The sequence below is a fragment of the Mauremys mutica genome, chromosome 8, assembly GCF_020497125.1.
Source record: "Mauremys mutica isolate MM-2020 ecotype Southern chromosome 8, ASM2049712v1, whole genome shotgun sequence".
Classification (NCBI taxonomy): domain Eukaryota; kingdom Metazoa; phylum Chordata; order Testudines; family Geoemydidae; genus Mauremys; species Mauremys mutica.
Genome location: NC_059079.1, coordinates 16,446,675 through 16,472,492, shown reverse-complemented (window position 1 = coordinate 16,472,492; position 25,818 = coordinate 16,446,675). Strand labels below are relative to the sequence as shown.

At 41.6% G+C, this 25,818-nt stretch overlaps 1 protein-coding gene across 7 annotated transcripts in view; it reads right to left on the bottom strand.

The window, feature by feature from the left end:
* Window positions 1–25,818, bottom strand: part of PATJ (PATJ crumbs cell polarity complex component) — a 216,834-nt gene that overhangs the window by 79,499 nt on the left and 111,517 nt on the right. For all 7 annotated transcript variants that reach the window (XM_045028182.1, XM_045028179.1, XM_045028180.1 and 4 more), the window contains 2 exons: window positions 10,074–10,270; window positions 628–719 (listed from right to left, as the gene is read on the bottom strand). In XM_045028182.1, coding sequence (XP_044884117.1) covers window positions 628–719; window positions 10,074–10,270 — 289 coding nt within the window. The remainder of the gene's footprint in view (window positions 1–627; window positions 720–10,073; window positions 10,271–25,818) is intronic.

Here is a 25,818-nt window from a genome sequence, read left to right as displayed (position 1 = left end):
TGAGGACTTGCAGGTCCTGGCACAGTATGTATGTATATTTGTAAATAACTAAGACACTCAAGGTAGTTACATAGACCTGGTAAGATGTGTATAAAACTATGTCTTTAATGCTTCCAATTCCATGTTAGATTATAGTTGTCAGTGTAATAAATAAGATGCTTTGTTTTCACTAACTCTGAGACTAAGCCTGATATGTGCTACTAATTTATTTAGGTACCTAACTGCTACTTCTCGAAGTGATGCTACTTAATAATTACCACATACTAGAGTGAATCTCTGGGTTTCCAGTTCCTAGGGAGAAACAATTACACCTTTTAACTGTAAATCTAAGAGAGACAAGGAGTGAATACTTGGTATGCATAATGGTGGCAGCAAAGGTACCAGATAAGCAGTCACTAAGCATCTGTGTCAGCTGTTCACCAGAGGGTGAGCAGGCCATCACAGTTATCCTTGGAAAGATGTTTTTAAAAACGTTACAGAGATCTTCTCAACAATGCTCAGAAACGTGGTTAAGAAAAATATTATCTTATTTCAAAGGGACTTGAAGGGGATCAGCATCTCTGAAAATAAGGCTATTAATGTATGGGCTCAACTACAACTAGATGTTTTGAGGAGAACTGGTCTTACCGTATGAAAACCAACTTGACCTTTGACGGAGCAGTCTTAATTATTGCAGAGGCATTTTGGTGGCTTCTTCCATATAATATCTGATTGTTTATCTGTTAAAAAGAATGGGGGAAAAAAACTGGTTTATGTACAAATGTATTTAATTAAAACTAAAGCTAAGTATGTATCGTTTTGAACTTAATTATAGTGCATAATCCAACACTTCAAAGATGATGACAGGCTAAAAGGAAGATGAAGCAATAGAGAGAAAATGAGGGGTGCATGAAATATAAATCCCATTGCCTATGAGGATCTTACAAAATAGGCATATCAGCATTGCACACTACATTATTTTTACTTTCCTTTCAGTAAGACACATCAGTATGCCAGAAGAGGTTTCAAGCACAAATGCTCTGTGGTAAGATAGTGTATGAAGGAGCATACAGGAGAAAGTAAACAAATCTAACCTCTGTCAGTGCACTCACTCGAAATTCAATTTTGATTTGGACATTCCAGGCTATTATCCTGCCATCAATTCATGTACAGGAGAAAGGCAGGATGTGATACTGAATTCAGAGGTAACACTTTATAATACTAATTTAGCTTTTCTATCATTTATCTTATGGAAAAAATAGATATTGAATTTATGTGAAGAATACCCTATTTTTCCATCATGATTTCAAGGTAGACCATGAAGCTGTAGCTTTAAGATTGAGAAAAATGTTAATTTTCAACAGTTTACTCACTCTTATTTTCAAAGCAATATATATATTTTATATTGAGTTAATATTGCCAAGTTCAAAGTATTGCAGGAGAGCTGTAAAACGATTAACATGTTGCATAATGCTTAATACAAGAAATGAGCAGCTTCATACTTAATTAAGTTTTGCCTCTACTAGTGGCTATTTCCATCACTCAATACAAACGAGACAGAATTCTTACACTGCTCAAACCTTTGTTAAATAAAGAAAATAAACAATGTCTGGTGTTCAGAGTCAAATTAATGATCATCTATGTCAAATTCTAAAAAAAAATTCAGCATGAGAAAAGTTATCTAAACACGACTTCTAACACAGCTTTTAACAGCTGATCCTAAACTGTGGCCTACAGGTCAAGAGTGGTCAAGTTGCACTAGCTAGTCACATGATGTTGACTCTCTTCTTCACCTAAGGACAACAAAAACCCACAGTACATTTTAAAAGACATTCCATTTTTGTTGTTGGGGTTATTTTCCCAAGGAGGAATCAACAGGTAAATACTCTTCAAATGGTTAAAGTAATCCAGCAACAAATTGTATGGCAATCATATCCATATTTTACAAATACTACTGCAAAATATATTTCTTATTTTCCCCTCCACTTCATTTCCTCACCACCCTTTCAAAAGTTTGATATTTGAGAATACCTCAAACTGCTATTGACCTCGGAGGGACTTTGACGTATACAAGGAAAGCAGAATCAGATCTTACTGTGCAAATAGATTTTTATATTTTTATTTATATATTTGTGCAAATAGATTTTTATATTTTTATTTATATATAAATATATTTATTTATAAATATATAAATAAAAATATAAAAATCTATTTGCACAGTAAGATCTGATTCTGCTTTCCTTGTATACGTCAAAGTCCCTCCGAGGTCAATAGCAGTTTGAGGTACACAGAACATGAAAGGATCAGGCACTAAGGAAATAACACTACCCCAAAGTTTGAAGAGCTTCAGGTTATTATTATTTGCAATTACCACACAAGGAGATACAGTTCTAGAGGTGGTATATTAAACTCAAAGGTAAAGTTTAAGAAATTGGCAAAAAGGGAATACTTCCATAAAGACATTCAGAGTTCAGATTAGCAGATTATTAATTTGGGATAAATGTCTTATTTTTTTTTCTTCCAATTAAAAAAAAATTATTCACTAGGGATATTATATATGGTTTTACAAATAGTTTGGATTTAGTTGAATTACCATCAATTTTTTCTTAACAACTGCCTATTTAGATCAGAATTTATATTTTTTACACTGGTTAAATTAATCCTACTTTGCAAACGTATTGGAGATCAAAATTTAATTAGCTGGAGTTAGGTCTGTACGTTACAATTATTTTAATTATACAAAAATGAAAATGTAGTCAAAGTAATATATTTCCCTTGAGGTTTTCAACTATCCCATGTAGTTATTCTTCAGTGACAGCCTAAATTAAAAAAAAAATTAAGGAAAGGGTTTCTTTTGGAAAGAAAATTTATTATGTTAGCTGCTCAGATACCCCAGTGATGAAGGATTATATAAAATCCTACAGAAATGGAACTGCAAGAGAACATTTAGAATTTCACAAGGGCCACCATTTTGAAATCTTTTCTTATTTTCAATGGGAGACATGTCAGAGCCACAAAATACGGTAGGATATTTACCGTACTTTATTTTGTGGGAATCAAAACCCAGCTACTTGGAAACTATGTTTGATTTTCTGAATTACAGTTTGCTTATGTTAAATGTTTTCTTTTGCTGCAATGCTTAACAATAGCTTCAGAAAGTTCCATTAGCCCTTAAAAAAAAAAAAGAAACTAAGTAGATATGAACATAGTGACTCAATGAGCTCTCTATATGGTTTTATTTATTTTTTTTAACGTCTTCTTGAAAAGATCAGGACATCACAGAGTGAGAAGAAATTGTGTGTTCACCTGGTTATGATGGTTATCAGGTCAGTAGGCAGAGGTTTTTATTCTGTCACTATGGCAATAGTTATGTTGTTTTATGACGTGCTTGCTGAGTCCAGGCAGCATCCAGTGCATAGCAACATGTACTATAGATTTGGCAGCTGAAGTTTTATCTGATGGTTTCACAAGCCTAAGAAGTATCTCTCATGTACAGTAACTCCTCACTTTAAGTCGTCCCGGTTAACGTTGTTACGTTGCTGATCAATTAGGGAACATGCTCATTTAAAGTTGTGCAATGCTCCACTCTTACGTTGTTTGGCTGCCTGCTTTCTCCACAGCTGGCAGCCTCCCTACATGTGCGCCCCCCCACACACAGCGCCTCTGGCCCACCAGCAGACCCTGTGGATCAGTGCCTTCCCCCTTCTCCCCCCCCACGACAATCAGCTGGCTTGCGGTGTTTTGGGGGCAGGAGGGGTGGAGGCTCCCCCTCCCTCTCCTGCCTCCTGAACGCCGCAAGCCAGCTGATTGCCCCGGGCAGAAGGCGAGGGAGAGAGAGCCTGTGTGCCGAGTCCTCGCTCCTCCCCCCCTCCATCCTGCCCCCTAAACACCACAAGCCAGCTGATTGCCCCAGGCAGGAGGGAGGGGGGAGGAGCAAGGACTCAGTGTGCAGGCTCCCCCTCCCTCCCCTGCCTCCTGCTGGTGGCAATCAGCTGGCTTGCGGCATTTAGAAGGGAGGAGAGGGAAGGGGGAGGAATGAGGACGCAGCGTGGGAAGTAAAGGGGAAGGAGGTGGGCGGGAGGAAGAAGCAGGTCAAGGATGGGGGCTTGGGGAAAGGGGGGGAGTGGGCGGGCTGAAGGCCCCCCGCTCCGGTGCTTGCAGAGTAGGGGAAGCTGCCGCTGCTCCGCAACGTGCTTCTCCTAGCCTACAGCACCTTCAGCCTCCTGGCCTGCCTCATCTCCAGTGCCAGTGGGCTGTGCCTGTGTGGGGTAAGGCAGGGGCACCTCCCAACTACGGTACTGTACAATATGTAAACACACAGCACTTGCACACTACTCCCTCCCCCCAGCGTAGTATTAAATTGCTTGTTTAAAATTGTTTTAAAATGTATATAATGCCTTTTGTCTGGCAAAAAAAAAACCTTTTCCCTCGAACCTAACCCCCCCATTTACATTAATTCTTATGGGGAAATTGGATTCGCTTAACATCGTTTCACTTAAAGTCGCATCTTTCAGGAACATAATTACAACGTTAAGTGAGGAGTTACTGTACTTGCTTAAATCTGTAAATGACATGCAAGTTCATAACCCAGAAAAAAAATCAGAGGAACTTCTGCCCCTCATACTTTGATATAAAGAAGTGAGAGGACATTGTCTTTACCACATAGCTGTGATGGGAACTGTTGTAATAATTGGGCCTACAAATTTATCCTTACTGTAAGTGGTAAGTGAACGTTCATAAGATGTCACAATAACGTTAAACAATTAATAGTATATGTAAAGGGGAGAGAAAAATCTAGGTTAGACCAAAGAAAAAGGCCTAAAAATATAATTCAAGGACTGTGTTAAAATCGTGCCTGGTAAACTCAGAACGGGTAGAACTGAAAATCAATAAACCAAAATTGGTGCATCAGAAATTAGGTCTAATTGATGGACAAAATAATGAGGATGGGCTGTTTCACCCATCATTCCCTTTTGGGGTCTTAAAAGGAATGACAAAAGAAAACAAGAAGCAGCAGAGGAATAAGCTGTCTACCAACAATCACTGCAGCAAACTTTACCGCCATGGCTCCCACTCCCACCATCTCCTGGGACTCCAACACTGTTTGGCCATTGTTGTTCTGAACCTGAGAGACTGGGCCAGAGAGAGGGACTCAGATGACATCACTTCCTCCAATGGATCTGCTAGGATCTGAAAGCCAGAGTCTCAAATCCTATTCACTTTACTAACAGGAATAATTCTATTTAATCACTGGGACTACCTGCTTGTGTAAAGAGAGAGGGATCTGGCCTCACATATTTTTCTTCTGAAAGAGTATGAGGATAGGGATGAACCTACTGTGTAAATATAAATATTTTTCCACTCAGCATATAGATATAGATACACCCTAAAAATACTTTTTTGGAGAAAATAGAATGATCCTATATTATTTTTCCATAGGCTCCCTGCCTTGTTTAGTGTACATAAGAAAGAAGATGGTTGTCTTTAGGCCCCTCTGACATTTGTTGCAGAAGCTGGAGATACGTAGTGAATAAGGCAGTGGGCTGCAGGAAGAGAAAGGATGGTCTCATGGTGAAGGCAACTAAATGCTGAACCAGAGAACTGGATTCTAATCCCTGCCTCTGCCCAAGAGTGACTCTGCGTGATGCTGGGCGAGTCACTTACACCAAACTTTTCACAGTTCTTCACTAACGGTGTGCCCTGCTTGAGACCTTGGGGTCTGCTCTGTAGAAAACTTGGGCACTCAGAGCTGCAGCTGGAGTCAATGGGTGCTGTGCTTTGAACATATGAAGTGCTATATAACGCTAAGTACGCTGAAAAAATCAGGTGCTAGGCGTCTCAAATTGGGCACTACAACAGTGGGCGTTTTTGATGGTAATCTCTCTGTGCCTCAGTTCCCCATCTGTAACATGGAGATAAAGGTATTTCCCAACCTCACAGGGATGTCATAAAGACAAATTCATTAATGGTTGTGAAGCACTCAGATACTGTAAGTGACAAGTGCCATAGAAAAGTGCCATAAAAAACCTCAGGAGGAAACGAACAATGTTTTTAGAGGAGGGTATAAATAGTATGGAATAAATAAAGCAGGGGGTCCCGCACTGAAAAATGAAGATGTGACAAAATATTGAGCAGTTTCTCGTTAAACAAGCATTGTCCATGCTGTGCACTGAAAGAGGCATGGTTCCTATGGGAAAAATAGAACATGATCATGTAATTAAAGACGATATCATAACACATACACACAATGGGGATCAAATGACGGTTGCACAGGGAACTTAAATTCAGGGATTTCCTAACTTTTGACTGCTTGACTTTGCAATCTTAATGTTCTTTAAATTATTGTTTGCGTGTGTGTTTAATACAGGTAGATAAAAAACACACCCAGCCAAGTGCATAACACTATACCATTGGTGGAGGAGGTATGACATCTAGCTCCAAATAGTGATCAATTTATATCTTGCAGCTCAATTTTTATGCTTGTTTCTGAAACTGCTAATAAGATTACCCCAATAATGCCATTTTAATGGAGGTGCATGTTTATTATATATATAACAATACTGAGGTGTTTTAAAGCTTTACTTGGCTTTATAAGTCACTTGATTTGAATAATTCACAGCGCACAGGAATGTCAAAGGACTGATTCACAATTCACTCCTTTTTCAATTCTAGATGTTTTGGTGCAGTGGACCTCAGCCCACTTGGAATTGAACTGAGACCTCCCAACCATTTCATGTAAGTCAAGCAATCACATGGTAAATTTTGGGCACTAGTGAGGTGAGTTTGATTTGATCCTAAAGGTAAACAAAAAGGTGGCATTTACTTATAGGCCTGTGGACATGGTTTGTTCAGTTACAGGGTAGCACTTTCAGAAATGGTGAGCACTGGTCCACTCTCCTTCCACTGTAGAAACTGTGATTCTATCGCTGACTTCACCGGGAGCAAAGTTAGGCCAACACTGAGTTCTTTTGCAACTTGCAACCATACAACATATATGCAAATCCCAAACCCTCCAAAAATCTACTAAGTAGAATTTAAAAATAAATATTTATAAAATTCACCAGAAATGCCACATGGCCCATCTCTCAAGGACAGCAGTATCTATGGCTAGAAGGATTATATAATGCAGGGAATAATTTAGGAGTCAGGCGAAAACCTCAGAGGCTCCCCCTACCTGTGTAAGCATGTCAGTGTAAAAGTCCTCCAAAGTTCAGGGAGCTAGCATCCAAAACTACCTGATCTCCGAGCAGCATAACACCTACTCCATTTGTGGGTCCATTTTGTTTGGGCTGGTACACACCCAAGATTTATCAGTCTAGTTCAACTCATCTTTAATTCTTAGTACATTTCAGAATTTACATTCCTGCCAAAGTACAAACTCCCATAATAAACAAACAATAACTTGCAACTTCATCATGTGTTTCCATCTCTCAGTCTTAAGTTTTAATGCCCATTCTAGTTCCCCTGCTTCATCTGAGGCGGTCAAAGGACTTCACAAGCATTAATGATTTTAGCTTTGTAACACTCCTTTGTGGTAAGGAAGTATTATTACCCCCATTTTACAGATGGAGAAACTAAGGCACCAGGAAGTTGATGGAGATGAAAAAGACCACCCAGAAAGTCTGTGCCTGACCCACTAATAGAAACCATCTTTCCCCCAGTTCTTTGCCTGAACCACAAATCCACTGATATCAATGGGAGTTTTGCCTGAGTTGAGAGTCAGTAAAGAAAACAGGCGTGGGTAGGTTACTAGACTTGAGCGAGCAAAGTCTAAAGTATTATCTTTTCTTTAGGACTCAAGTGTGAGAAAGGATGACAAACTGCCTTTTAACATTTCTGTAAAATGTAGTGGTCCCTTGAAAGTTATAACACAACAAATCCTGCATTTGACAAGGGGTTAGATTAGATGACCCCTGCGGTCCCTTCTAACCCTATGATTCTATAGTAACTGAAGCATGGACCAACAGGAATTTGCAGGAAAGGGCAATTTGCCTGTCATTATTTCAGCAAGATACAGAGACTTTAACGCAATTTATCACCCTAACAGAGACAAATTTCATACAGTGATACTTCATTTCAAAACAAGCCTCCCACACTGCATGGGTATTGAAAACCTATAATTAGACATTGACAAATCTTTAGATAATTCTAGGTGCTCCCAGACAGTCAGACTTCTCCTTTTCAGGTTAAGAAATGAGAGAAAACACTTGGTACTCATACAACACAGAGTCAGAATTGCTCAAAGATCTAACATCACCTCCCATTGAGTCCAGTAGGTCAGCACACACCTACTCTTCAGTGAAAGCTTCCTGAGAAGAGAAACATCCACAGGGATGAATAATTTCTCAAACCTGTAAAGCAGTCATGATGTGGGAACCACTGCAGGAATAGCAAAAGACCCTCAGCACTAAGTGCCACTCTGCGGTAGCCACATATCAGGTTGAAAGGTTTGAAATGTGTTTCAAGCAGGAAGATGAAAAGGGGTGGAGGGGAAAGGAAGATGAAATGCTTTATGTGCTGATAGAATAACTTGCTCTGTGGGTTAGTTTGCATCAGACATCACAAGAAAGACAGAAAGACAGAAAGAAACAAACAAAATGTTTTAAATTCTAACAACTGAGTAAAATGGATCACAATATGAAATTGTATTTCCTTATCAGCTGGAAAGGAAGGGAACCCTGACAACTGCAAAAGGCAAGACTCGTTTTATATGTAAACTGAATTTTTCCATGAAACAACATATGCAATACAAGGATAGATTTGCTATTCCCTCACCTGCTTTTCAGTAGTCCCTCCCTAACCATAGTTTATGAACATTCTGAAAGCATAGACTGCATTGACATCAGTTTTCATAACCAAGTACACCTCTACCCCGATATAACGCTGTCCTCGGGAGCCAAAAAAATCTTACTACTTTATAGATGAGTGCGCCGGAGTGCACAACCCCCCCCCCCCGCCGGAGCACTGCTTTACCGTGTTATATTCGAATTCGTGTTATATCGGGTCACCTTATATCAGGGTAGAGGTGTAGGTGTGTGAATTTTGTTCTTCAGTGAAAACACGTTTATCAATGGACCCAATCATCCTCTTATGTGACATCTGCATCACTGGAGGTTTGTAACCACGGTATTCCATTCTGTATGGTTCTCTGCTAATCCCTTTGTGGATTAATAACCCTTTTGACACACCCAGGATACCACATCATCCGTCCAAGACATTCTTTTTCTGCCTCAAATCCTTCTGCCATCAACTTTGCCATCCAGTGCCAATAAACATGCATCATCTGCTGAACCTCCTAAAATGTGCCCTGGAAATCAAAACTTTATTTTCACAGGATCTCTAACTTTGGCTGAGTTCCAATAATCTCCAATACTTTTTCATTGGTTACTGGTCTATCCATGATATTTTTAGAATTCTTCTATAATACCATAATTTGGAGGATTATAGTTTCTTTATTATTGTTTGAAAGTCCATGTTTCACAGCCATAATTTAACACAGACCATATATAAGTTTTTAAACAGTCAGAAATTCATGTCCCTTTCTCATTAGATATTTATTCTTCGAGAATTCACGCTTGCTATTCTATTGTATTTTCCACTACATGCATCCGAAGTGGGCTGTAGCCCACGAAAGCTTATGCTCAAATAAATTTGTTAGTCTCGAAGGTGCCACAAGACCTCAATATCTGATTTTCCATCTTCTGTAATGCTTCCTAAGTAGCAATAATTTCTCACTTATTATATGACTATGTTGTTCACTGGAATATTGCAGGATCATTGGATACCACCATAGTTTTTGTCTTGTCCAAATTCAACTCTAACCCATATTCTTTGTCATATTCACATAGAACCTCCACTAACTTCATCAGACCTTCAGAATCAGCCAACAGCATTGTCTCATCTGCATAGTGAATGTTACCTATTTTCCAGTCATCTTAATATCTTCTTCTGTTTCTTTGATCCTCAGCTGGCATAAGTCACCACAGTTCCATGAACTGGCACCAAATCTTTATTTTGTGTTTCATTACTAGGTCCACAGGCTTTCCTCCCTCTCTTGATACCAACTCAATCATACAGCCGAAGGAATCACTTACCTCTAAAAGTTCATCACCAATGTGCATTCTTCCATCTCTTCCTGCAGGTCCATCCGGACTGATGCCAACTATGAAAATGCTCATACGAGACCTGTCCTTGTTGCCTGCAAGGCTGAGTCCAAGCCCATTCTTATCTTTTTCAAGCTCAATAATGTGCAACTCCCCTGGCAGATCTGCATATCTTTGTCTGATTTTCTCTACAAAAATAAAATAAAACAAACACAAAATAAAATTATATGCAGCCAACTGTGAACATATATAGGTGTGCTACACATTACCTGACTCTCAGCATCACTACAGCTTTCTGACATTTGGGGTTTTCCCAGCATAAAATTAGAACATAAAAACAGCCATACTGGGTCAGACAAATGGTCCATCTTGCCCAGTATCCTGTCTTCCGACAGTGGTCGATGCCAGGTGCTTCAAAGGGAAGTGAACAGACCAGAGCAATTATCAAGTGATCCATACTCTGTTATCCAGTCCCAGGATCTAGCAGTCAGAAGCTTAGGGATAGCCAGAGCACGGGGTTACATCTGTGACAATCTTGGCTAATAGCCATTGATGAAGCTATTCTCCATGAATTTATCTAATTCTTTTTTGAACCCAATTATGGTTTTGGCTTTCACAGCATCCCCTGGCAACAAGTTCCACAGGTTGACTGTGCATTGTGTGAAAAACCAGTTCCTTCCTTTTGTTTGTTTTAAACCTATTGCCTATTAATTTCATTGGGTGACCCAGGGTTCTTGTGTCCTGCGAAAGGGTAAATATCACTTCCTTATTCTTCATTTTCTCCACATTAGTCATGATTCTATAGACCTCCATGACATCCCCCCTCAGCTGTCTCTTTTCCAAGCTGAAAAGTCCCAGTCTTTTAAATCTCTCCTCATATGGAAGCTGTTTCATACCCCTTAATCATTTTGGTTGCCCTTCTCTGTGGCTTTTCCATTTGTAATATATCTTTAACCAGAGCTACATACAGTATTCAAAGTTTGGATGTACCATGGATTTATATAGTGGTATTATGTTGTTTACCATCCTATTATCTGTCTCTTTCCTAATAGTTCCTAACACTGTTAGCTCTTTTGACTGCTATTGCACATTGAGCAGATGTTTTCAGAGAACTATCCACAATGACTCCAAGATCTCTTTCTTGAGTGGTAACAGCTAATTTAGACCCCATCATTTTATATGTATAATTGAGATTATGTTTTCCAATATGCATTACTTTGCACTTATCAACATTCCATTTCATATGCCCAATCACACAGTTTTGTGAGATCCCTTTGTAACTCTTCACAGTCTGCTTTGGACTTAATGATCTTGAGTAATTGTGTATGGTCTGCAAACTTTGCCACCTCACTGTTTACCCCTTTTTCTAGATCATTCATGAATATGATGAACAGAACTGGTCCCAGTACACATCTCTGGGGGACTCTGCTATTTACCTCTCTCCATTATGAAAACTGACCATTCATTTTTGTCCTTTGTTTCCTGTCTTTTAACCAGTTATTGATCCATGAGAGGATCTTCCCTCTTACCCCAAGACTGCTTAGTTTGCTTAGAGCCTTTGGTGAAGGACCTTGACCAAGGCCTTCTGAAAGTCCAAGTACACAATATCCACTGGCTCACCCTTGTCCATATGTTTGTTGACCCCCTCAAAGGACTCTAATAGATTGGTGAGGCGTGATTTCCCTTTACAAAAGCCGTGTTGACTTTCCCCCAACAAACTGTGTTACTCTATGCACCTGGCAATTCTGTTCTTTGCTATAGTTTCAAGCAGTTTGCCTGGTACTGAAGTTAGGTGTACCAGCCTGTAATTGACAGGATCGCTTCTGGAGCCTTTTAAAAAAAATTAGTGTCACATTAGCTATCCTCCAGTAATCTGGTACAGAGGCTGATTTAAGTGATAGGTTACATACCACAGTTAGTAGTTCTGTACATCTGGAGCTGGTGCTTAATTTATCAATTTGTTCCAAAACCTGCTCTATTGACATCAGTATGAGACTGTTCCTCAGATTTGACACCTAAAAAGAATAGCTCAGGTCTGAGAATCTCCCTCACATCCTCTGCAGTGAAGACCAATGCAAAGAATTCATTTAGTTTCTCCACAATGGCCTGGTTTTCCTTGAGTGCTCCTTTAGCACGTCGATAGTTCAGTGGCCCCATTGATTGTTTGGCAGGCTTCCTGCTTCTGATGTACTTAATATTTTGCTGTTAGTTTTTGAGTCTCTTGCTAGTTGCTCTCAAATTCTTTTTTAGCCTGCCTAATTATACTTGAACTTGCCATAATTTACACTTCCTTCTACTTTCCTCAGTAGGAGTTGACTTCCAATTTTTAAAGGATGCCTTTTTGCCTCTACCCACCTCTTTAACTCTGTTGTTTAGCCATGGTGGCTTTTTTTGATCCTCTTACTATTTTTTAAATTTGGGGTATACATTTAATTTGAGATTCTATTTCTGGTGGGTTTAAAAAAAAAGTTTCCGTTCAGCTTGATGGAGCACTACACAAAGCAAATTGTGATGCTTTTAAAAGTTAGTTGGAATGCAATGTTAGATTTATATAATTGAACGTGCTGGAGAAAAAAATCTCTATTTACATTTTTCCATAGGGAAAAATATGGGGTAGATTATTCAGACTAGCATATGGATTTCTACAACTTTTGCTTAGAAAGATACGTCTCATGCTTCTCACTGCCCTGTGCCATTTTGTTCCAAATTCAGCAGAGTTTTTAAAGTCAGTTTCATAACATCAGCTAATTCCAACACTTCAATGGTGTAGGCATCAAAAAAGAAAATTGAAGTAATTAACTGTGACTGGATATCACTTTTAAGACGCACAAGGTGAATGAGACTGATGCATTATTCATTAAAAAGAGTAAAGAGGCAGAGTATATGTACAACAGCATCCCTGAGTCAGCACTTGGGCTAGATCAAATATTAGCTATTACCATTCTACTACAGGAAAAGGCATGTTAGCAGTACAATTTAACTGCTACTGCATGTTTCCATGGCAACAGGAGGAGGCACAGAGATAAAATAAAAAGTGAAGAAAGAAAGAAAGAAAGAAAGAAAAGATTCACCATAGAGTTTGATCCTGCAAAATTGCCCTCAACTTCCATTGGCTTCAATGTGAGTTGAGGGTGCTCAGTACTTAGGATCATCCCCCGATTCCCTAAATCAATCATAAAGATATGCACCAATTACACACACAGATTCAAAGCCTAAAATTAATACCCCATGATCACAGTTACAGGATTAGCTGCAGCTTTGATCCCTCTTCTATCTCTCTCCATTGCATCCTTTCAAGTGACAGGCCCTGTGCCGTCACTCATCTCAGGGTGGAATCCCATGATTCTTCCCTTCATAGTCCAAGCTACAGAACCCAGCCATGATTTCTCAGCAGGTCTAACTGCACCTGCAAGAGAGACTTCCCTTTAGGAGTGACTGATCACCAGGTAAATACGGGGACTCAGAATAGTTGTTTCAAAACAATTATTTATTTATCTATAAGAACATAGGATTCACAGGAAAAGGTCTAAAACAGGAGACCTACACACATATGGTTTCCCTTTTAACATTTCCCTCAAAGCGTAACCCCAATTTATCCTAGGTACTTCCACTTCTGAGGACTGGGATTCAGACTGCTTCTCTGCAGTCACTGCCCCTTAGGGCCTCAGGATTTTATCTACTCTAGAGTTCTTTGCTTCCAGTTTCTTGCCTGAAGGCCCCCTCCCATACCCAAAACAATGGATGTTGGGCCCAACTTGGTTAGAGGCAAAACTTCAAAGGTTTTGACACCTGTATTGTCAGTTAAGTACCAGTGACTGGGTTTTAAAAGCCATTGTCTGCCTTCCTGACATGGGGTCAGCTGTGGCAGGAGTTTACATCCTTTGAACTATATAGCAATCAAACTGAGGTTTACATAATAGTCATACAATAATACAGATATCTGCCATAAACTTCAAACTTTATTTGTTAAATTCTATTCCCCTCCCCCCCGAACACCAATTCCAAAACAAACTAGGCTTTTTAAAAAAAATATAGACAGCTGGCATTGGCACTTATTTCCTTTAAAATTAAATGGAAAATTACAGGGTTTGATTGTTACATGTGTCTCAGCCAGACCATTAAAAAGAAAGATTAAAATTTGACTAATCTGTTCTCACTCTCTTCCTCCTGTCAATAATACTTAAGGTTAAGATTTTGCAACAAGTATTTTTAATAAAGGTCATGGACAGATCGCGGGCAATAAAAAAAAATTCACGGAAGCCTGCAACCTGTCCGTGACTTTTATTAAAAACACCCTGGGGGGTGGGAACCTAACAGCCACGGGCTGACTGCAGGCCGCTGCTCCAATCCTGCCGCTCCTCCTGCAGCATTGACCCAGCCCGGCCACTGCTCCAGCCCAGCCGCTGCTCTTGCAGCAATGGCTGACTGCTGACCCTGACAGCCGCTGCTCCTGCTCTAGCCCTGGGAGCTGATTCGGCCCCAGGGTCTGCTCCTGTGGTGGCAGCTGCTGCTTCTGCCCAGCCCTTGGGGCTGACCTGGCCCTGGCTGCTGCTCCTGAGGCAGTGGCCACTGCTCCAGCCCCGGGCCCCCAACCCAGCAGCCTCAGGAGCTGCTCTTGTGGCAGCAGCTGTTGCATCTGCTTTAGTGGGGGCTGACCCAGCCCTGTCCGCTGTTCTGGCAGCCACTACTCCAGCAGTATGGTCAGACTGCCAGCCACTGCTCCAGCTCAGGCCGCCACTCCAGCCCTGCTGCTGCTCTTGGGTGGGAGGCTGACAGCTGTTCCAGCTCCGTTGTGGCAGGCAGAAGCCAGAGAAGTCACGGTATCCATGACCTCTGTGACAAAATCAGATCCTTAATACTCCTTTAAATGCTCTAGCTTGAGGCTGAAGTTATGAGTTGCACTGTTACAGGAAGACCAGTTGCTCAGTGTTATATCTGCAGAGTCCATTATTAGTAACTCTCAATTCTAAGCTTTGTCTGGACTGGTGGTTAAGACATAGGATTGGAATGTAATGGGTATCTATTTACCCTGGTCAGGAATTTCATAACAATAAGCAGACACTTTGCAGTTGTATATTTATTTGTGTATTATCCAAAGTGCCTTATTATCACTAATTAATTAATAGTTCCCTAATTCATCTAGGGGTTGAGACTTCCTACACCAATTGTACAGCTAGGAGAATTGAGGCCAGAGAGGATAAGTGAGCTGCAAAAAGGTCACCGAACAGAGCTGGGAATACAACCACTATTTCCCTAACCCGGAGTCCTGTGCCCTAGCTGCTGGATCCTCTTTCCTCATTCCATTTCCATCAGTTGTGAGGCAGTAGACGTTGAGGATGATCAAAATCTTCTGTACTATTTACATAATTTTATAATCTTTATAATTATATAATTGATAAGTACAGGGGCGGCTTTAGACATTTCACCGCCCCAAGCAGGGCGGCATGCCGCAGGGGGCGCTCTGCCGGTCACCGGTCCCGCGGCTCCGGTGAACCTCCCGCACAGGCGTGCCTGCGGAGGGTCCGGTGGAGCCGTGGGACCAGCGGACCATCCGCAGGCACGCCTGCGGGAGGTCCACCAGAGCCGCCTGCCGCCCTCCCGGGGACCGGCAGAGCGCCCCCCGCGGCATGCCGCCCCAAGCATGCGCTTGGCGTGCTGGGGTCTGGAGCCGCCCTGGATAAGTAATAATCAGCAAGGCCCATTCTGATTTTGCAGCCAATTCTGATTATGCAGGAGGCCAATTCATAATCAGGCAGGAGGCCCAGCCCAGGCAACCTGCAGTCAGGCCGTCTGCTCACTCAGCAGGAACGCATAGCACAGCCCCTCTCTCCAATCGGAGCATGAGCACACAGACTCTGCAGGGGGAGAGGATTATTGCTGGAGTGACTTTATACAACCAATACCTGTGTATGGAGTTATAATCTGGAACTGAAAATAATTGATGCATTAAAGCAGATTGTACTTTAATGATAAATATTCTACTCAGCACTGTGAAACTGCAGCACACTGTACTTAAAAGCAGTGTTGGACTCCGAGAAGTGAATATCCCATAAAAATAGCACTTTCTTCTCGGCTCTGCGTATTCAGAGTCATATTCACTTTTTAAAATGACAATAAGAAGTTTTACTCCTATTAGTACTGGTGAGCCCACACCCCTAAGGAAAAAAGAACTAAACTTTATTGTGGCTCATCGTTGTTATTTATGAAGTTCCAACAGCAGGGCCAAACAGTGCTTCAAGTTCAACCCCATAATGTTACTTAGCAGAGCAGAAGTGCACTACAGATCTGTCGCATCTTACGCACATTTAACATGCGCGATTTCAGCTTTACGCGGTTGGCAAAAACCAAAAAAGAAAAAAAAAAAGAGAAAATTTTTTTTAATACTGTACCTGTAGTGCGGGCTATTCCGCCCGCCATTCAACTCAATGTAATTTTGACTATACGCGGTTTTCGCTTTACGTGCTAACCGCGGAACGGAACCCCCGCGTAAGATGAGACTTGCCTGTATAAGGTACTGTAAAGACAACAATAGGTAATTGCAGGAAGGAGCACAGAAGTGTTAAAAAGTTGACTATTAAAGGGACCATTTCTTTTAAAAATGTTTCTCTCCCCCCATTGCTGTGTGAAAAACCAGCATACACCCACTTCCTTTATGTGGGCTGGGCTCTTCATGAACTTACCACATCTATTTAGGAAGAAATTATTTGAAACAGTGTTCATGCTGAGGAGACTAGAGTGGAAAAATGCTGAAAGATTAAGAAACTACAGAGGAAATTACACACAGAGTGATTCATGTGCTGAATGCCCCTCTTAGCCTGGTAATAGGGCACATTCATCACTTATTGCTACAGTAAATGCAATTTATATGCATGCATGTGTAAAAATACACACACACACACACACGATATTCTGTTTTGTTTTTAAAATTAAATCTCTGTTCAGCAGGGCATTCTTTTACTTTTTGGGATAATAGGAAGTATTGGCTTTTACAAGCTCCACTTATTACTACTACTTAAATACTCCTCAAAAGGCCGTCCTCTGTGCTAGGTGATTGTAGTGTAAATGCTACCACACTGTTCCCAGGACTGTCATTATCCAGTCTGCATACAAATATCCTTTGGGTTTCCTGATGATTTCCTATAACATTCTGTTAGTATTCTCAGTTTGCTTCTTAATAAGACTCTCATAAGATCATTTATACAAGTATTTACCTAAACAAACATGCATCTAAGGCATCTTCTTTTTAATGCATTTTTAGATGTCTTTTTCCTCCAGCTGGTACCACTTTTCAGTTCTCTGCCTAGCACTGGGGAGCCAGTTAGCATTTGCATTTGCAAGAATTCTATTATCTGCCTTCATTAGCAGATACTTTTTACACAAGGCAATTGTAATTCTGTGGTTATTGCATTACACACAGGGTATTAGGTTCTTTTTCTTTTGTCACTATATGGAGTTGTTTCCACATTCCATGAACAATAAGCTTATCTAAACTTCAGCAGATGCATCTTACAAATAATATTTAGCCAGCTAGTGCAGCATCTACAGAGTTTCTTTTTACAATACATTTATTATATACATACAAACACGTACATAATTAAATAGGACCATAGCACCAACAAGTTCTTTACTGATCAATCCTGCAATAATGTATCCCAGATATATTAGCAGATAACAATTGCATTTTAAACAGAAGCCTTGGAAATGGAAGACAATTGCTTTCAAACAATATGCCATTATGCTGTCACAATGCTTTCCTGCTCCACTGACTATTACTATATTAAATGGGGAGAAATAAGAAAATAAATAGTAGGAGATATGGCTAGCCAATTACAACCCAAATTACTTGAACATTGGTGCTGTAATATTGAAACAAAGACAGTGTATCATTATTTAAAGACAGCCACCATCCTGCAAGAAGACAAGAGATTGTTTAAAGTGTGAAGTTACAAAGATGTAGGACAGTCTCACAAGAGCAGTGGCTCTCAAACTTTTTTTACTGGTGATTCCTTTCACATAACAAGCCTTTGAGTGCGACCCCCTCCTTATAAATTAAAAACACTTTTTAAAATATATTTAACACCATTATAAATGCTGGAGGCAAAGCGGGGTTTGGGGTGGAGGCTGCCAGCTTGTGACCCCTCCATGTAATAACCTCACGACCCCCTCAGGGGTCCCGACCCCCAGTTTGAGAACCCCTGCACAACAGGTTCAGGGAGCTGCTTCCCAAATATTAGAACTCTGACCCAGGGCCACCCAGAGGATTCAGGGGGCCTGGGGTCTGCGGCGGCAGGGGGCCCCCGCCGCCGAATGGCCGTCAAAGACTCGGCACTTCGGCGGCAGGTTCTGGGGCAGAAGGAACCCCTGCCGCCGAAGACCTGCCCCGGGACCTGCCGCTGAAGTGCAGGCAAGACCCCCCCACCGCGGGACTTCGGGGCACTTCAGTGGTGGGTCCCGGAATGGAAGGACCCTCCGCCACCGAATTGCTGACGATGACCCAGAACGGAAGAAGCTCCGGGGGCCCGGGCCCCGCGAGAGTTTTCTGGAGCTCCCGGAGCGAGTGAAGGGCCCCACTCCAGGGGCCCCAAAAAACTCTCATGGGGTCCCCTGCGGGGCCCGGGGCAAACTGCCCCTCTTGCCTCCCCCTCTGGGTGGCCCTGCTCTGACCAGCTGGATCTTCACCTCCAGTTAAATGAGCTGAAATTAGAAAGGGGAAAGCTTGCCCCCATCACCAAAAATGTGTATTTTCCTGGTATAAAAGAGAATTTATCTAAAAAGATAATGATGGAAGGGGAAAAAGTTCTGGATGATTGAGCTACTAGGTAGGTTTTATTTATTTATTTTTAAAGGTGCTGAATCATGAGGTGGTATGAGAGACAGAAGAGAAGGGGGGCTGAGTGTTGAAAAGGCTGACAGATTACGTTTTTATACAAAAGCTGATATTGCAATCTTTGAATCCCTGCTCCAAATAACACCAAATATTCTCTTTTGGAGCTTTGCCATGGCTTTATTTATCCTTCTGTGTTTGCTTTTATGACCCAGAGCTACCATTTCTATCAAATCATAAAGACATTGTTACAGCCATCATTTTTTTCATGGATAGTTCTACTTGGACTGCAATACTGCATTCACTGTTCTTCCTTCAGCATTGATCGACATCGGTATGCAGCTAGCGTACCCAACATAGAACCAATCTCGCATATCAAACACCTAATTCCCTGCTTAGTTTCACTTTAAACATAAAAAAAAGAAAAGAAAAGAAGGAGCAGGGAGTCCCTGGAGTGCTAACCCTAATGCTGTGAGGGCAACACATCTAATTTGCCGATTACAATTTACAAGAGCCTAAACGAGCCCATTAAAAAAGGCCATAATTTAACAAACTGGGGTTCCGAATTCTCTTGACATTCAAACAATGAACACATTAGACCACTGATCTTTCCACTAGCCACACATTCAACTCCATGGAAGCAAAGAGCTCCGTGAACCTTATCTGAAAAATAACGCTGCCCATTGTGTTCAAAACCACTGAGGGGTAAAAGAATTTCATTAACATTTACTTAGGTGTCATAAAAGCAGACATTTGGAGAAGAAAATGAATGAGATTTAAAATACAGCGTCGATATATTCAGAACCCATGGACCTAACTCGATACATCACATATTGCCTTGTGGTCAGTCCCCACACCAAGTGACAGGAGAAGAGGCACAGGGGCTAGTCGTAATTGCAGCTCTTCCACAGAGTGTGAGGCCAGAGCAGGTCATCTAGTCTGACCTCCTAACATAAACTATAAATTTCACCCAAATGTGCCTATGATGAGGCCAATAACTTTAGTTTAACTAAAGTATTTTAGTTCTCAGGAAACTAAACTGCTGTGCACCACAGGCTGAGAACAGGAGAGACAGGGGGACCACCAGTGCCCAAGGCCTCTATCTGTATATTGAGTTTTAAAACCTGCGGCAACAACTCTTAGAGCTCAGGTTTACAGTCTCAAGCTCACGCTACAGTGCTAAAAACAGCAGTGTAGACATTGTATGTCAGAGGCTAGAGCTCAGCATCTGAAACCCACCCCCCTTGCCGAGCCCGAACTTCTTGACAGCTGTTTTGAGCATTGTAGTGTGAGTCTGAATCTGTAGACCCAGGCTCTGAGACTCACTGCTGCGGGTTTTAGAACTCAGTGTAGACATCTCTTACAATGGCAGGGGATTAAATGAGACACGCCCAGATGATCTCAACAGGTGATTCATACCCCAGGCTGCAGTGGAAGATGGACCCCCCCACACCAACAAGGTCCCCGCCAATCTGACCTGGAGGAAAATGCTTTCCCAACCGCAGATCTGGGGTCCCCTGAGCACAAGGGCTGGGATAACATCTCACTGGTACAACCTCCAAAAAGTGCAGGGAGGAAGCCCCTTTCCCCTCCCCACCTTGCACCAGCCAACAGAACTAGTTGACTGAGAAGTGAGGTGTAGTGTGCCTCACCAATAAGATGATGCAGCAGCCGCCTCTCTGAAGCACCATGTTCTTCTGCAGTTCCCTGGGACTGTGCACCTCCACACAATCCCCCAACCAGGGCTCTGCTTCACTGGCACAAACTGGATGTAAGTTATTTACCTTCAAAGTATGTTACTTCATTTTTCAAGCATAACTTCAGCATTTCTATTAGCTGAAGTGCCTGACAAAGACTAACACACATTCCCAACCCAAGCTTACCATAAAACAAGAAGCTCTCTCACTCTTATTTTTATATATGTATGTCCCAGAAGAGGTAAGAAATTATAGCATTATTTTTATTCTCTGTGTGTGTGTGTGTGCGCGCGCGCAGTATCTTATAAAATGCAATCAATATCTCATAAGACCTGAGGCAATTAAATAAATGTTGATTCCGAAAATGATCTGTGAAAATGTGATGATTTTACCCTTGCAAATATAACTAGTCCATTCATAAAGGAGAACAGTAAAAGCAGTATGCATTGAGCATTAATGACAAAATATTCTTTAAGCTAACTTTCAGGCTTCTTTTCTTTGTACTTATTTGTTTTTGAGAGTTAATACTATTTGGGATTTTTATAATCTGCTTTCCTTTCTCCTAACTGCTTCCCTCATCTCTGACTCCCACTCTTAGCTTTCCACCTTCTTTCATGCCTTGTCAAATGCTTGAAATAGCTTCTCATTTCCATGTGGCAGGTGACTGCCACCTCCTTCAAATTATTCCTTAAATCCCGTTTCTCTTTTGCAGCACCTCATTACAAGAGATGGAAAAATGTTTTCTGCAAATATCCATTTGAATTCACAGATTCCAAGTCCAGCAGGGACCACTGTGATCATCTAGTCTGACCCATAACACAGGCCATAGAACTTCTCCAAAATAATTCCTAGAGGTATATCTTTTAGAAAAACATCCAATCTTGATCTAAAAATTGTCAGTGATGGAGAATCCACCGCAACTCTTGGTAAATTGTTCCAGTGGTTAATTACTCTCACTGCTAAAAATTTACACCTAGCCTGAATTTGGCTAGTTTCAGCTTCCAGACACTGGATCATGTTATACTTTTCACAGTTAGACTGAAGAACCCACTATTAAATATTTGATCCCCATGTAGGTGCTAATTGACTGTAATCAAGTCACCCCGTAACCTTTTCTTTGTTAAGATAAATAGATTGAGCTCCTTGAGTCAATCACTATAAAGCATGTTTTTAAATCCTTCAATCATTCTTGTAGCTCTTCTCTGAACCGTCTCCAATTTATCAAAATCCTTCTTGAATTGTGGAAACCAAAACTGGACACAGTATTTAAGCAGCCGTTGCACAGGCACCAAAAACAGAGGTAAAATAACCTCTTCACTCCTACTCAAGAATCCACTGTTTATGCACCCAAGGATCACGTTAACCCTTTTGGCTACAACATTGCACGGGGAACTCGTGTTCAGTTTAGTATCCACCCCACATTCCAAATCTCTTTCAGTATCACTACTTCCCAGGACAGAGTCCCCCAACCTGTAAATATGGCCTACATTCTTTGTTCCTAGATATGTTCATTTACATTTAGTCATACTAAAACACATAGTGTTTGCTTGCACTCAAATAATAAATCTCTCTCTGTATTAGTGACCTGCTCTCTTCATTATTTATCACTCCCCCAATTTTCATATCACTTGCAAACTTTATCAGTGATGGTTTTATGTTTTCTTCTAGGTCATTGATAAAAAAAAAATGTTAAATTGCATAGAACCAAAAAGAGATTCCTTGCAGGAAACAAGAAACACGCCCACTGAATGAGGATTCCCTATTTAGAATTACATTGAGAACTATCCATTAGCCAGCTTTTAACACATTTAATGTGTGCCATAGTAATTTTATATCATTCCACTTTTTTAATCAAAATGTCATGCAGTACCAAGTCAAATGCCTTACAGAAGTCAAAGTAGTAGTGTTGATGTAATATACTTAATCAACTAAATTTGTAACCTAATCAAAAAAAGATAAGTTAATTTGATGGGATTGATTTTCATGTTTGTTTCCTCCTGTGGTGACAGCCTTCCTTAACTTTGATTGAATTTTACTATCACAAGTATTTACAGAAAACAAACAATTTTAAATTTTTGCTTTCTGGAGCTTATAAACCTGATTACAAAAGTTACACCCATCTAGTCAACAAAAAGAAGCATTATCATTTGATTTATGTGACTGAACAGAATTAAGCAACACAACTTGTATCACAGATTCCAAATTTCAAACAGGCACCCATAGAGTAAATGGTATTTGCAAGAAGAGACAATCTGTTTTCAGTCAACTGGTGAACAGAATGAAGTTACTTTCATTCAATATGTTATTTACTGTTATTTGTTCAGCTCTGCTTCATATCTCCCAAACAGAGTTGCATTTACTCCCCAAACATGCTGTTTCCATGTGTCTAGAATAGTTGGTTGGGGCAGAGGGAGTATACAGAATTATGGCATTCCCCTTCCTTGCAAACTACTATCATGTGGTCCAGAATCTAAACGCCCCACCCACTCTTCTCAAATAAGTCACCAGCCCTGATGGTTGTAAAGAAAACCTGCCTAATGTTAACTGAACGCAACTTATTCCTGGGGGAATTCTGCACCACTGTGCACAAAGAATTCATGTCCCCCCACAAATCTCTCTGCTTCCCTGCAGAAAATGACAGGGAAGCAAAGGGAAGCCACAAGAGCGGTCACGTGCCAGCATGGTTTCCAGTGCCCAGAGCAGCTAGTGGAGAGGTAAATCTGTGGGGGCGAGGGGACCTGGGGACGTCCATGGGGGCGGCAAGGAGGGCATAGCCTCCCCAACATAGAGGCACGGTGTGGAGGGACACATGGGGTCATGTGCCACTGCTCCCCCACCATTTCTAAGAACACAGAGCTGCCTGGCTGAAGGAGGATTCTGCTCTAGCTCTCTTATTCTGCAGCTGGACACCACCTCCCAGGTCCTAGTGCTGATCACACTCCCCTTCTGTGTGCTAGGAGCTATTCTGTTTTCTGTCCAACGATTGAGTGCCTGCAGTGGGGCAGGGCAAGGAGGGTGGGGTGAATGGAGGAAAGGATGGGGGAGAAGCAGTGGGGAAGGTGGATGGGATGGGGAACAGAAAGGGATAAAGGAATGGGGGAGGGAAGCAGCAGCACCTGGGGCTCCCCCATTAAGTAGGCCCCTGCACCACCCCAATGAGCCCCCCCTACACCCAGATCCCCATTTCACCTTATTATATGATTCCCCTTCTATCTTTTTACATGCTTTGATCAGCAATGAAATGCTTAAGTGTTGTCACTTATCATCAAGCCTCTGAGTTACCACTTCATTCAGATGAACAGAGGCAGTTCTTCCCTCTCAGAGCTATTTCGGGCTCTTTGCAAACTTGGGTGAACATCATAGCATCAATTACTATTCCTGAGGGAATTCGGCACCCAATAAATAAATAAAAATTTGGTGCACAGTATTTTAAAATTCTGCAAATTTTATTTGACAATAAAGAAATGGGGAGGCTCCAGCATGGCAGTGGGGAGCACAGGCCACTCCCCTCCCAGGACTTGGTGGTGAGGTTGCACTCAACCCTGACACAGCACAAGGGCTAGGCCTGCTCCAGAAACATCCCAGGGCCCTGCCCCTCTGCACCAGGCGTAAGCAGGGAGGCTCAGCCCAGCAGAGTCCAAGTGTAGAGGGGGTCCAGGTGGGGGGTTCAGAGGGTTCCATGTGGGACAATCTGGGTGCGTGCAGCTCAGTGGAGGATCTGGATGCACAGGGTTTCATTGGGAGGTTCTGGGTGCAGGGGCATTGGGACTCTGTAGGGGGGTCCAGGTGAAGGTGGTTGGGGCTTGGTGGGGGTGTGTGTGGGAAGGATGGGGCTTGGTAGGGGCAATCTGTGGGGGGGGGCTTACTGGGGGTGGTACAGGTGCTGGGAGAGAGGGGCTTGTTGGAGTGGGAGTCCGGGTACAGCTGGTTGGGGCTCAGTAACCTACTGCAAATGCCATTTCATTTTGGTCACGTAAGTGGATGCCGTTCACGATCATTTTTCCCCCTCCCCAATGGCCCTTAAGGCACCATGCCCAAGGAGCCCAGCAGAACCAAGTCTAGAATTTGAATCCCACTAAAAAGAAAGGCAAGTCTAAGGAGCCAAATACAGCATGGCATCTCAAGTAGACGGAGCTTACTTTTGAGCAGAGCTTGGAAGAGCACCACTATCTTATATCCTCACTTCAAACCCTGCGCCTGAAGGGTCATCAGTAGGCCATAATTACAGTATAACTATACTGTATACCATATTTAAGTTCTTAGGAGCAGAAACATTTCCTGTTTATGTTTTTTGTGAACTGCTAAGTACATTTATGATCCTATGTAAAACACCTCCTTATCTATGAAAAATAAGCATCTTTTAATAAAAATTTGCCAGTCTAGGGAAAATTTGCCATACAGGGCGCTCTTATGCTGTGCAGTTGTTCCTTATGAATGAAATCCACTTCTGCCTACTTATTTGCCTTTCAAATTGCATATTAACAAGCATCAAAGCACTCACCCCTACATAGACGTGACCTCCTTTGGGTACTCTGATCTACCAATCAGTTATTCATGTAAAATACCGGCTGCTGAGTTTAGAGAGTCTCAGAGCCAGATGAGAATCCTGCAGAGCTCTGTACTCTGGTGCAGTGGATTGGCAAAAGCTTCCAGCTTATTTCTTCCCTACTGCCTAGCTGCTGATAACACAGGATGTTTTAGCTAGATTAGAAAGAAACAATACCCACTAACTGGTTGAACATCATACTGGCATTAGTTGACTAAACGCAATCAAACGGTGCTGAAGTAATTTTTCCTGTGATAAAATCCTGCATGAAAACACAAACAGCTACCCTAAAATCATGTTAAGGTTGACACGTGAACCCACAAAACTTGAGCCCATTTTGAACTAAGGGTATAGCAGCACCCTCCATACAGTTGTAGTGCATCTAGACATGGGATAGCCTCCCACAGAAGGTGGCGGAGACTCCATCTTTTTGGATGTTGAATTTGTAACTGGAAAGAGCAGTAGAAAACTCACTGTATAGGACAATCCTACATTATTCAGCGGCTAAACTAGAAGTCTTTACCTGCTCTAAATTCCAGGATTTTGTGATATAGTACAGCAAGTCTTTTGAGAGATTCCCAGCTCATTTGGCAGCTTTACATATCTAGCATGGTTCTTTAGAAAGCCAGAGACATTACACTATAAAATATTCAAAAATATTCACTGCTA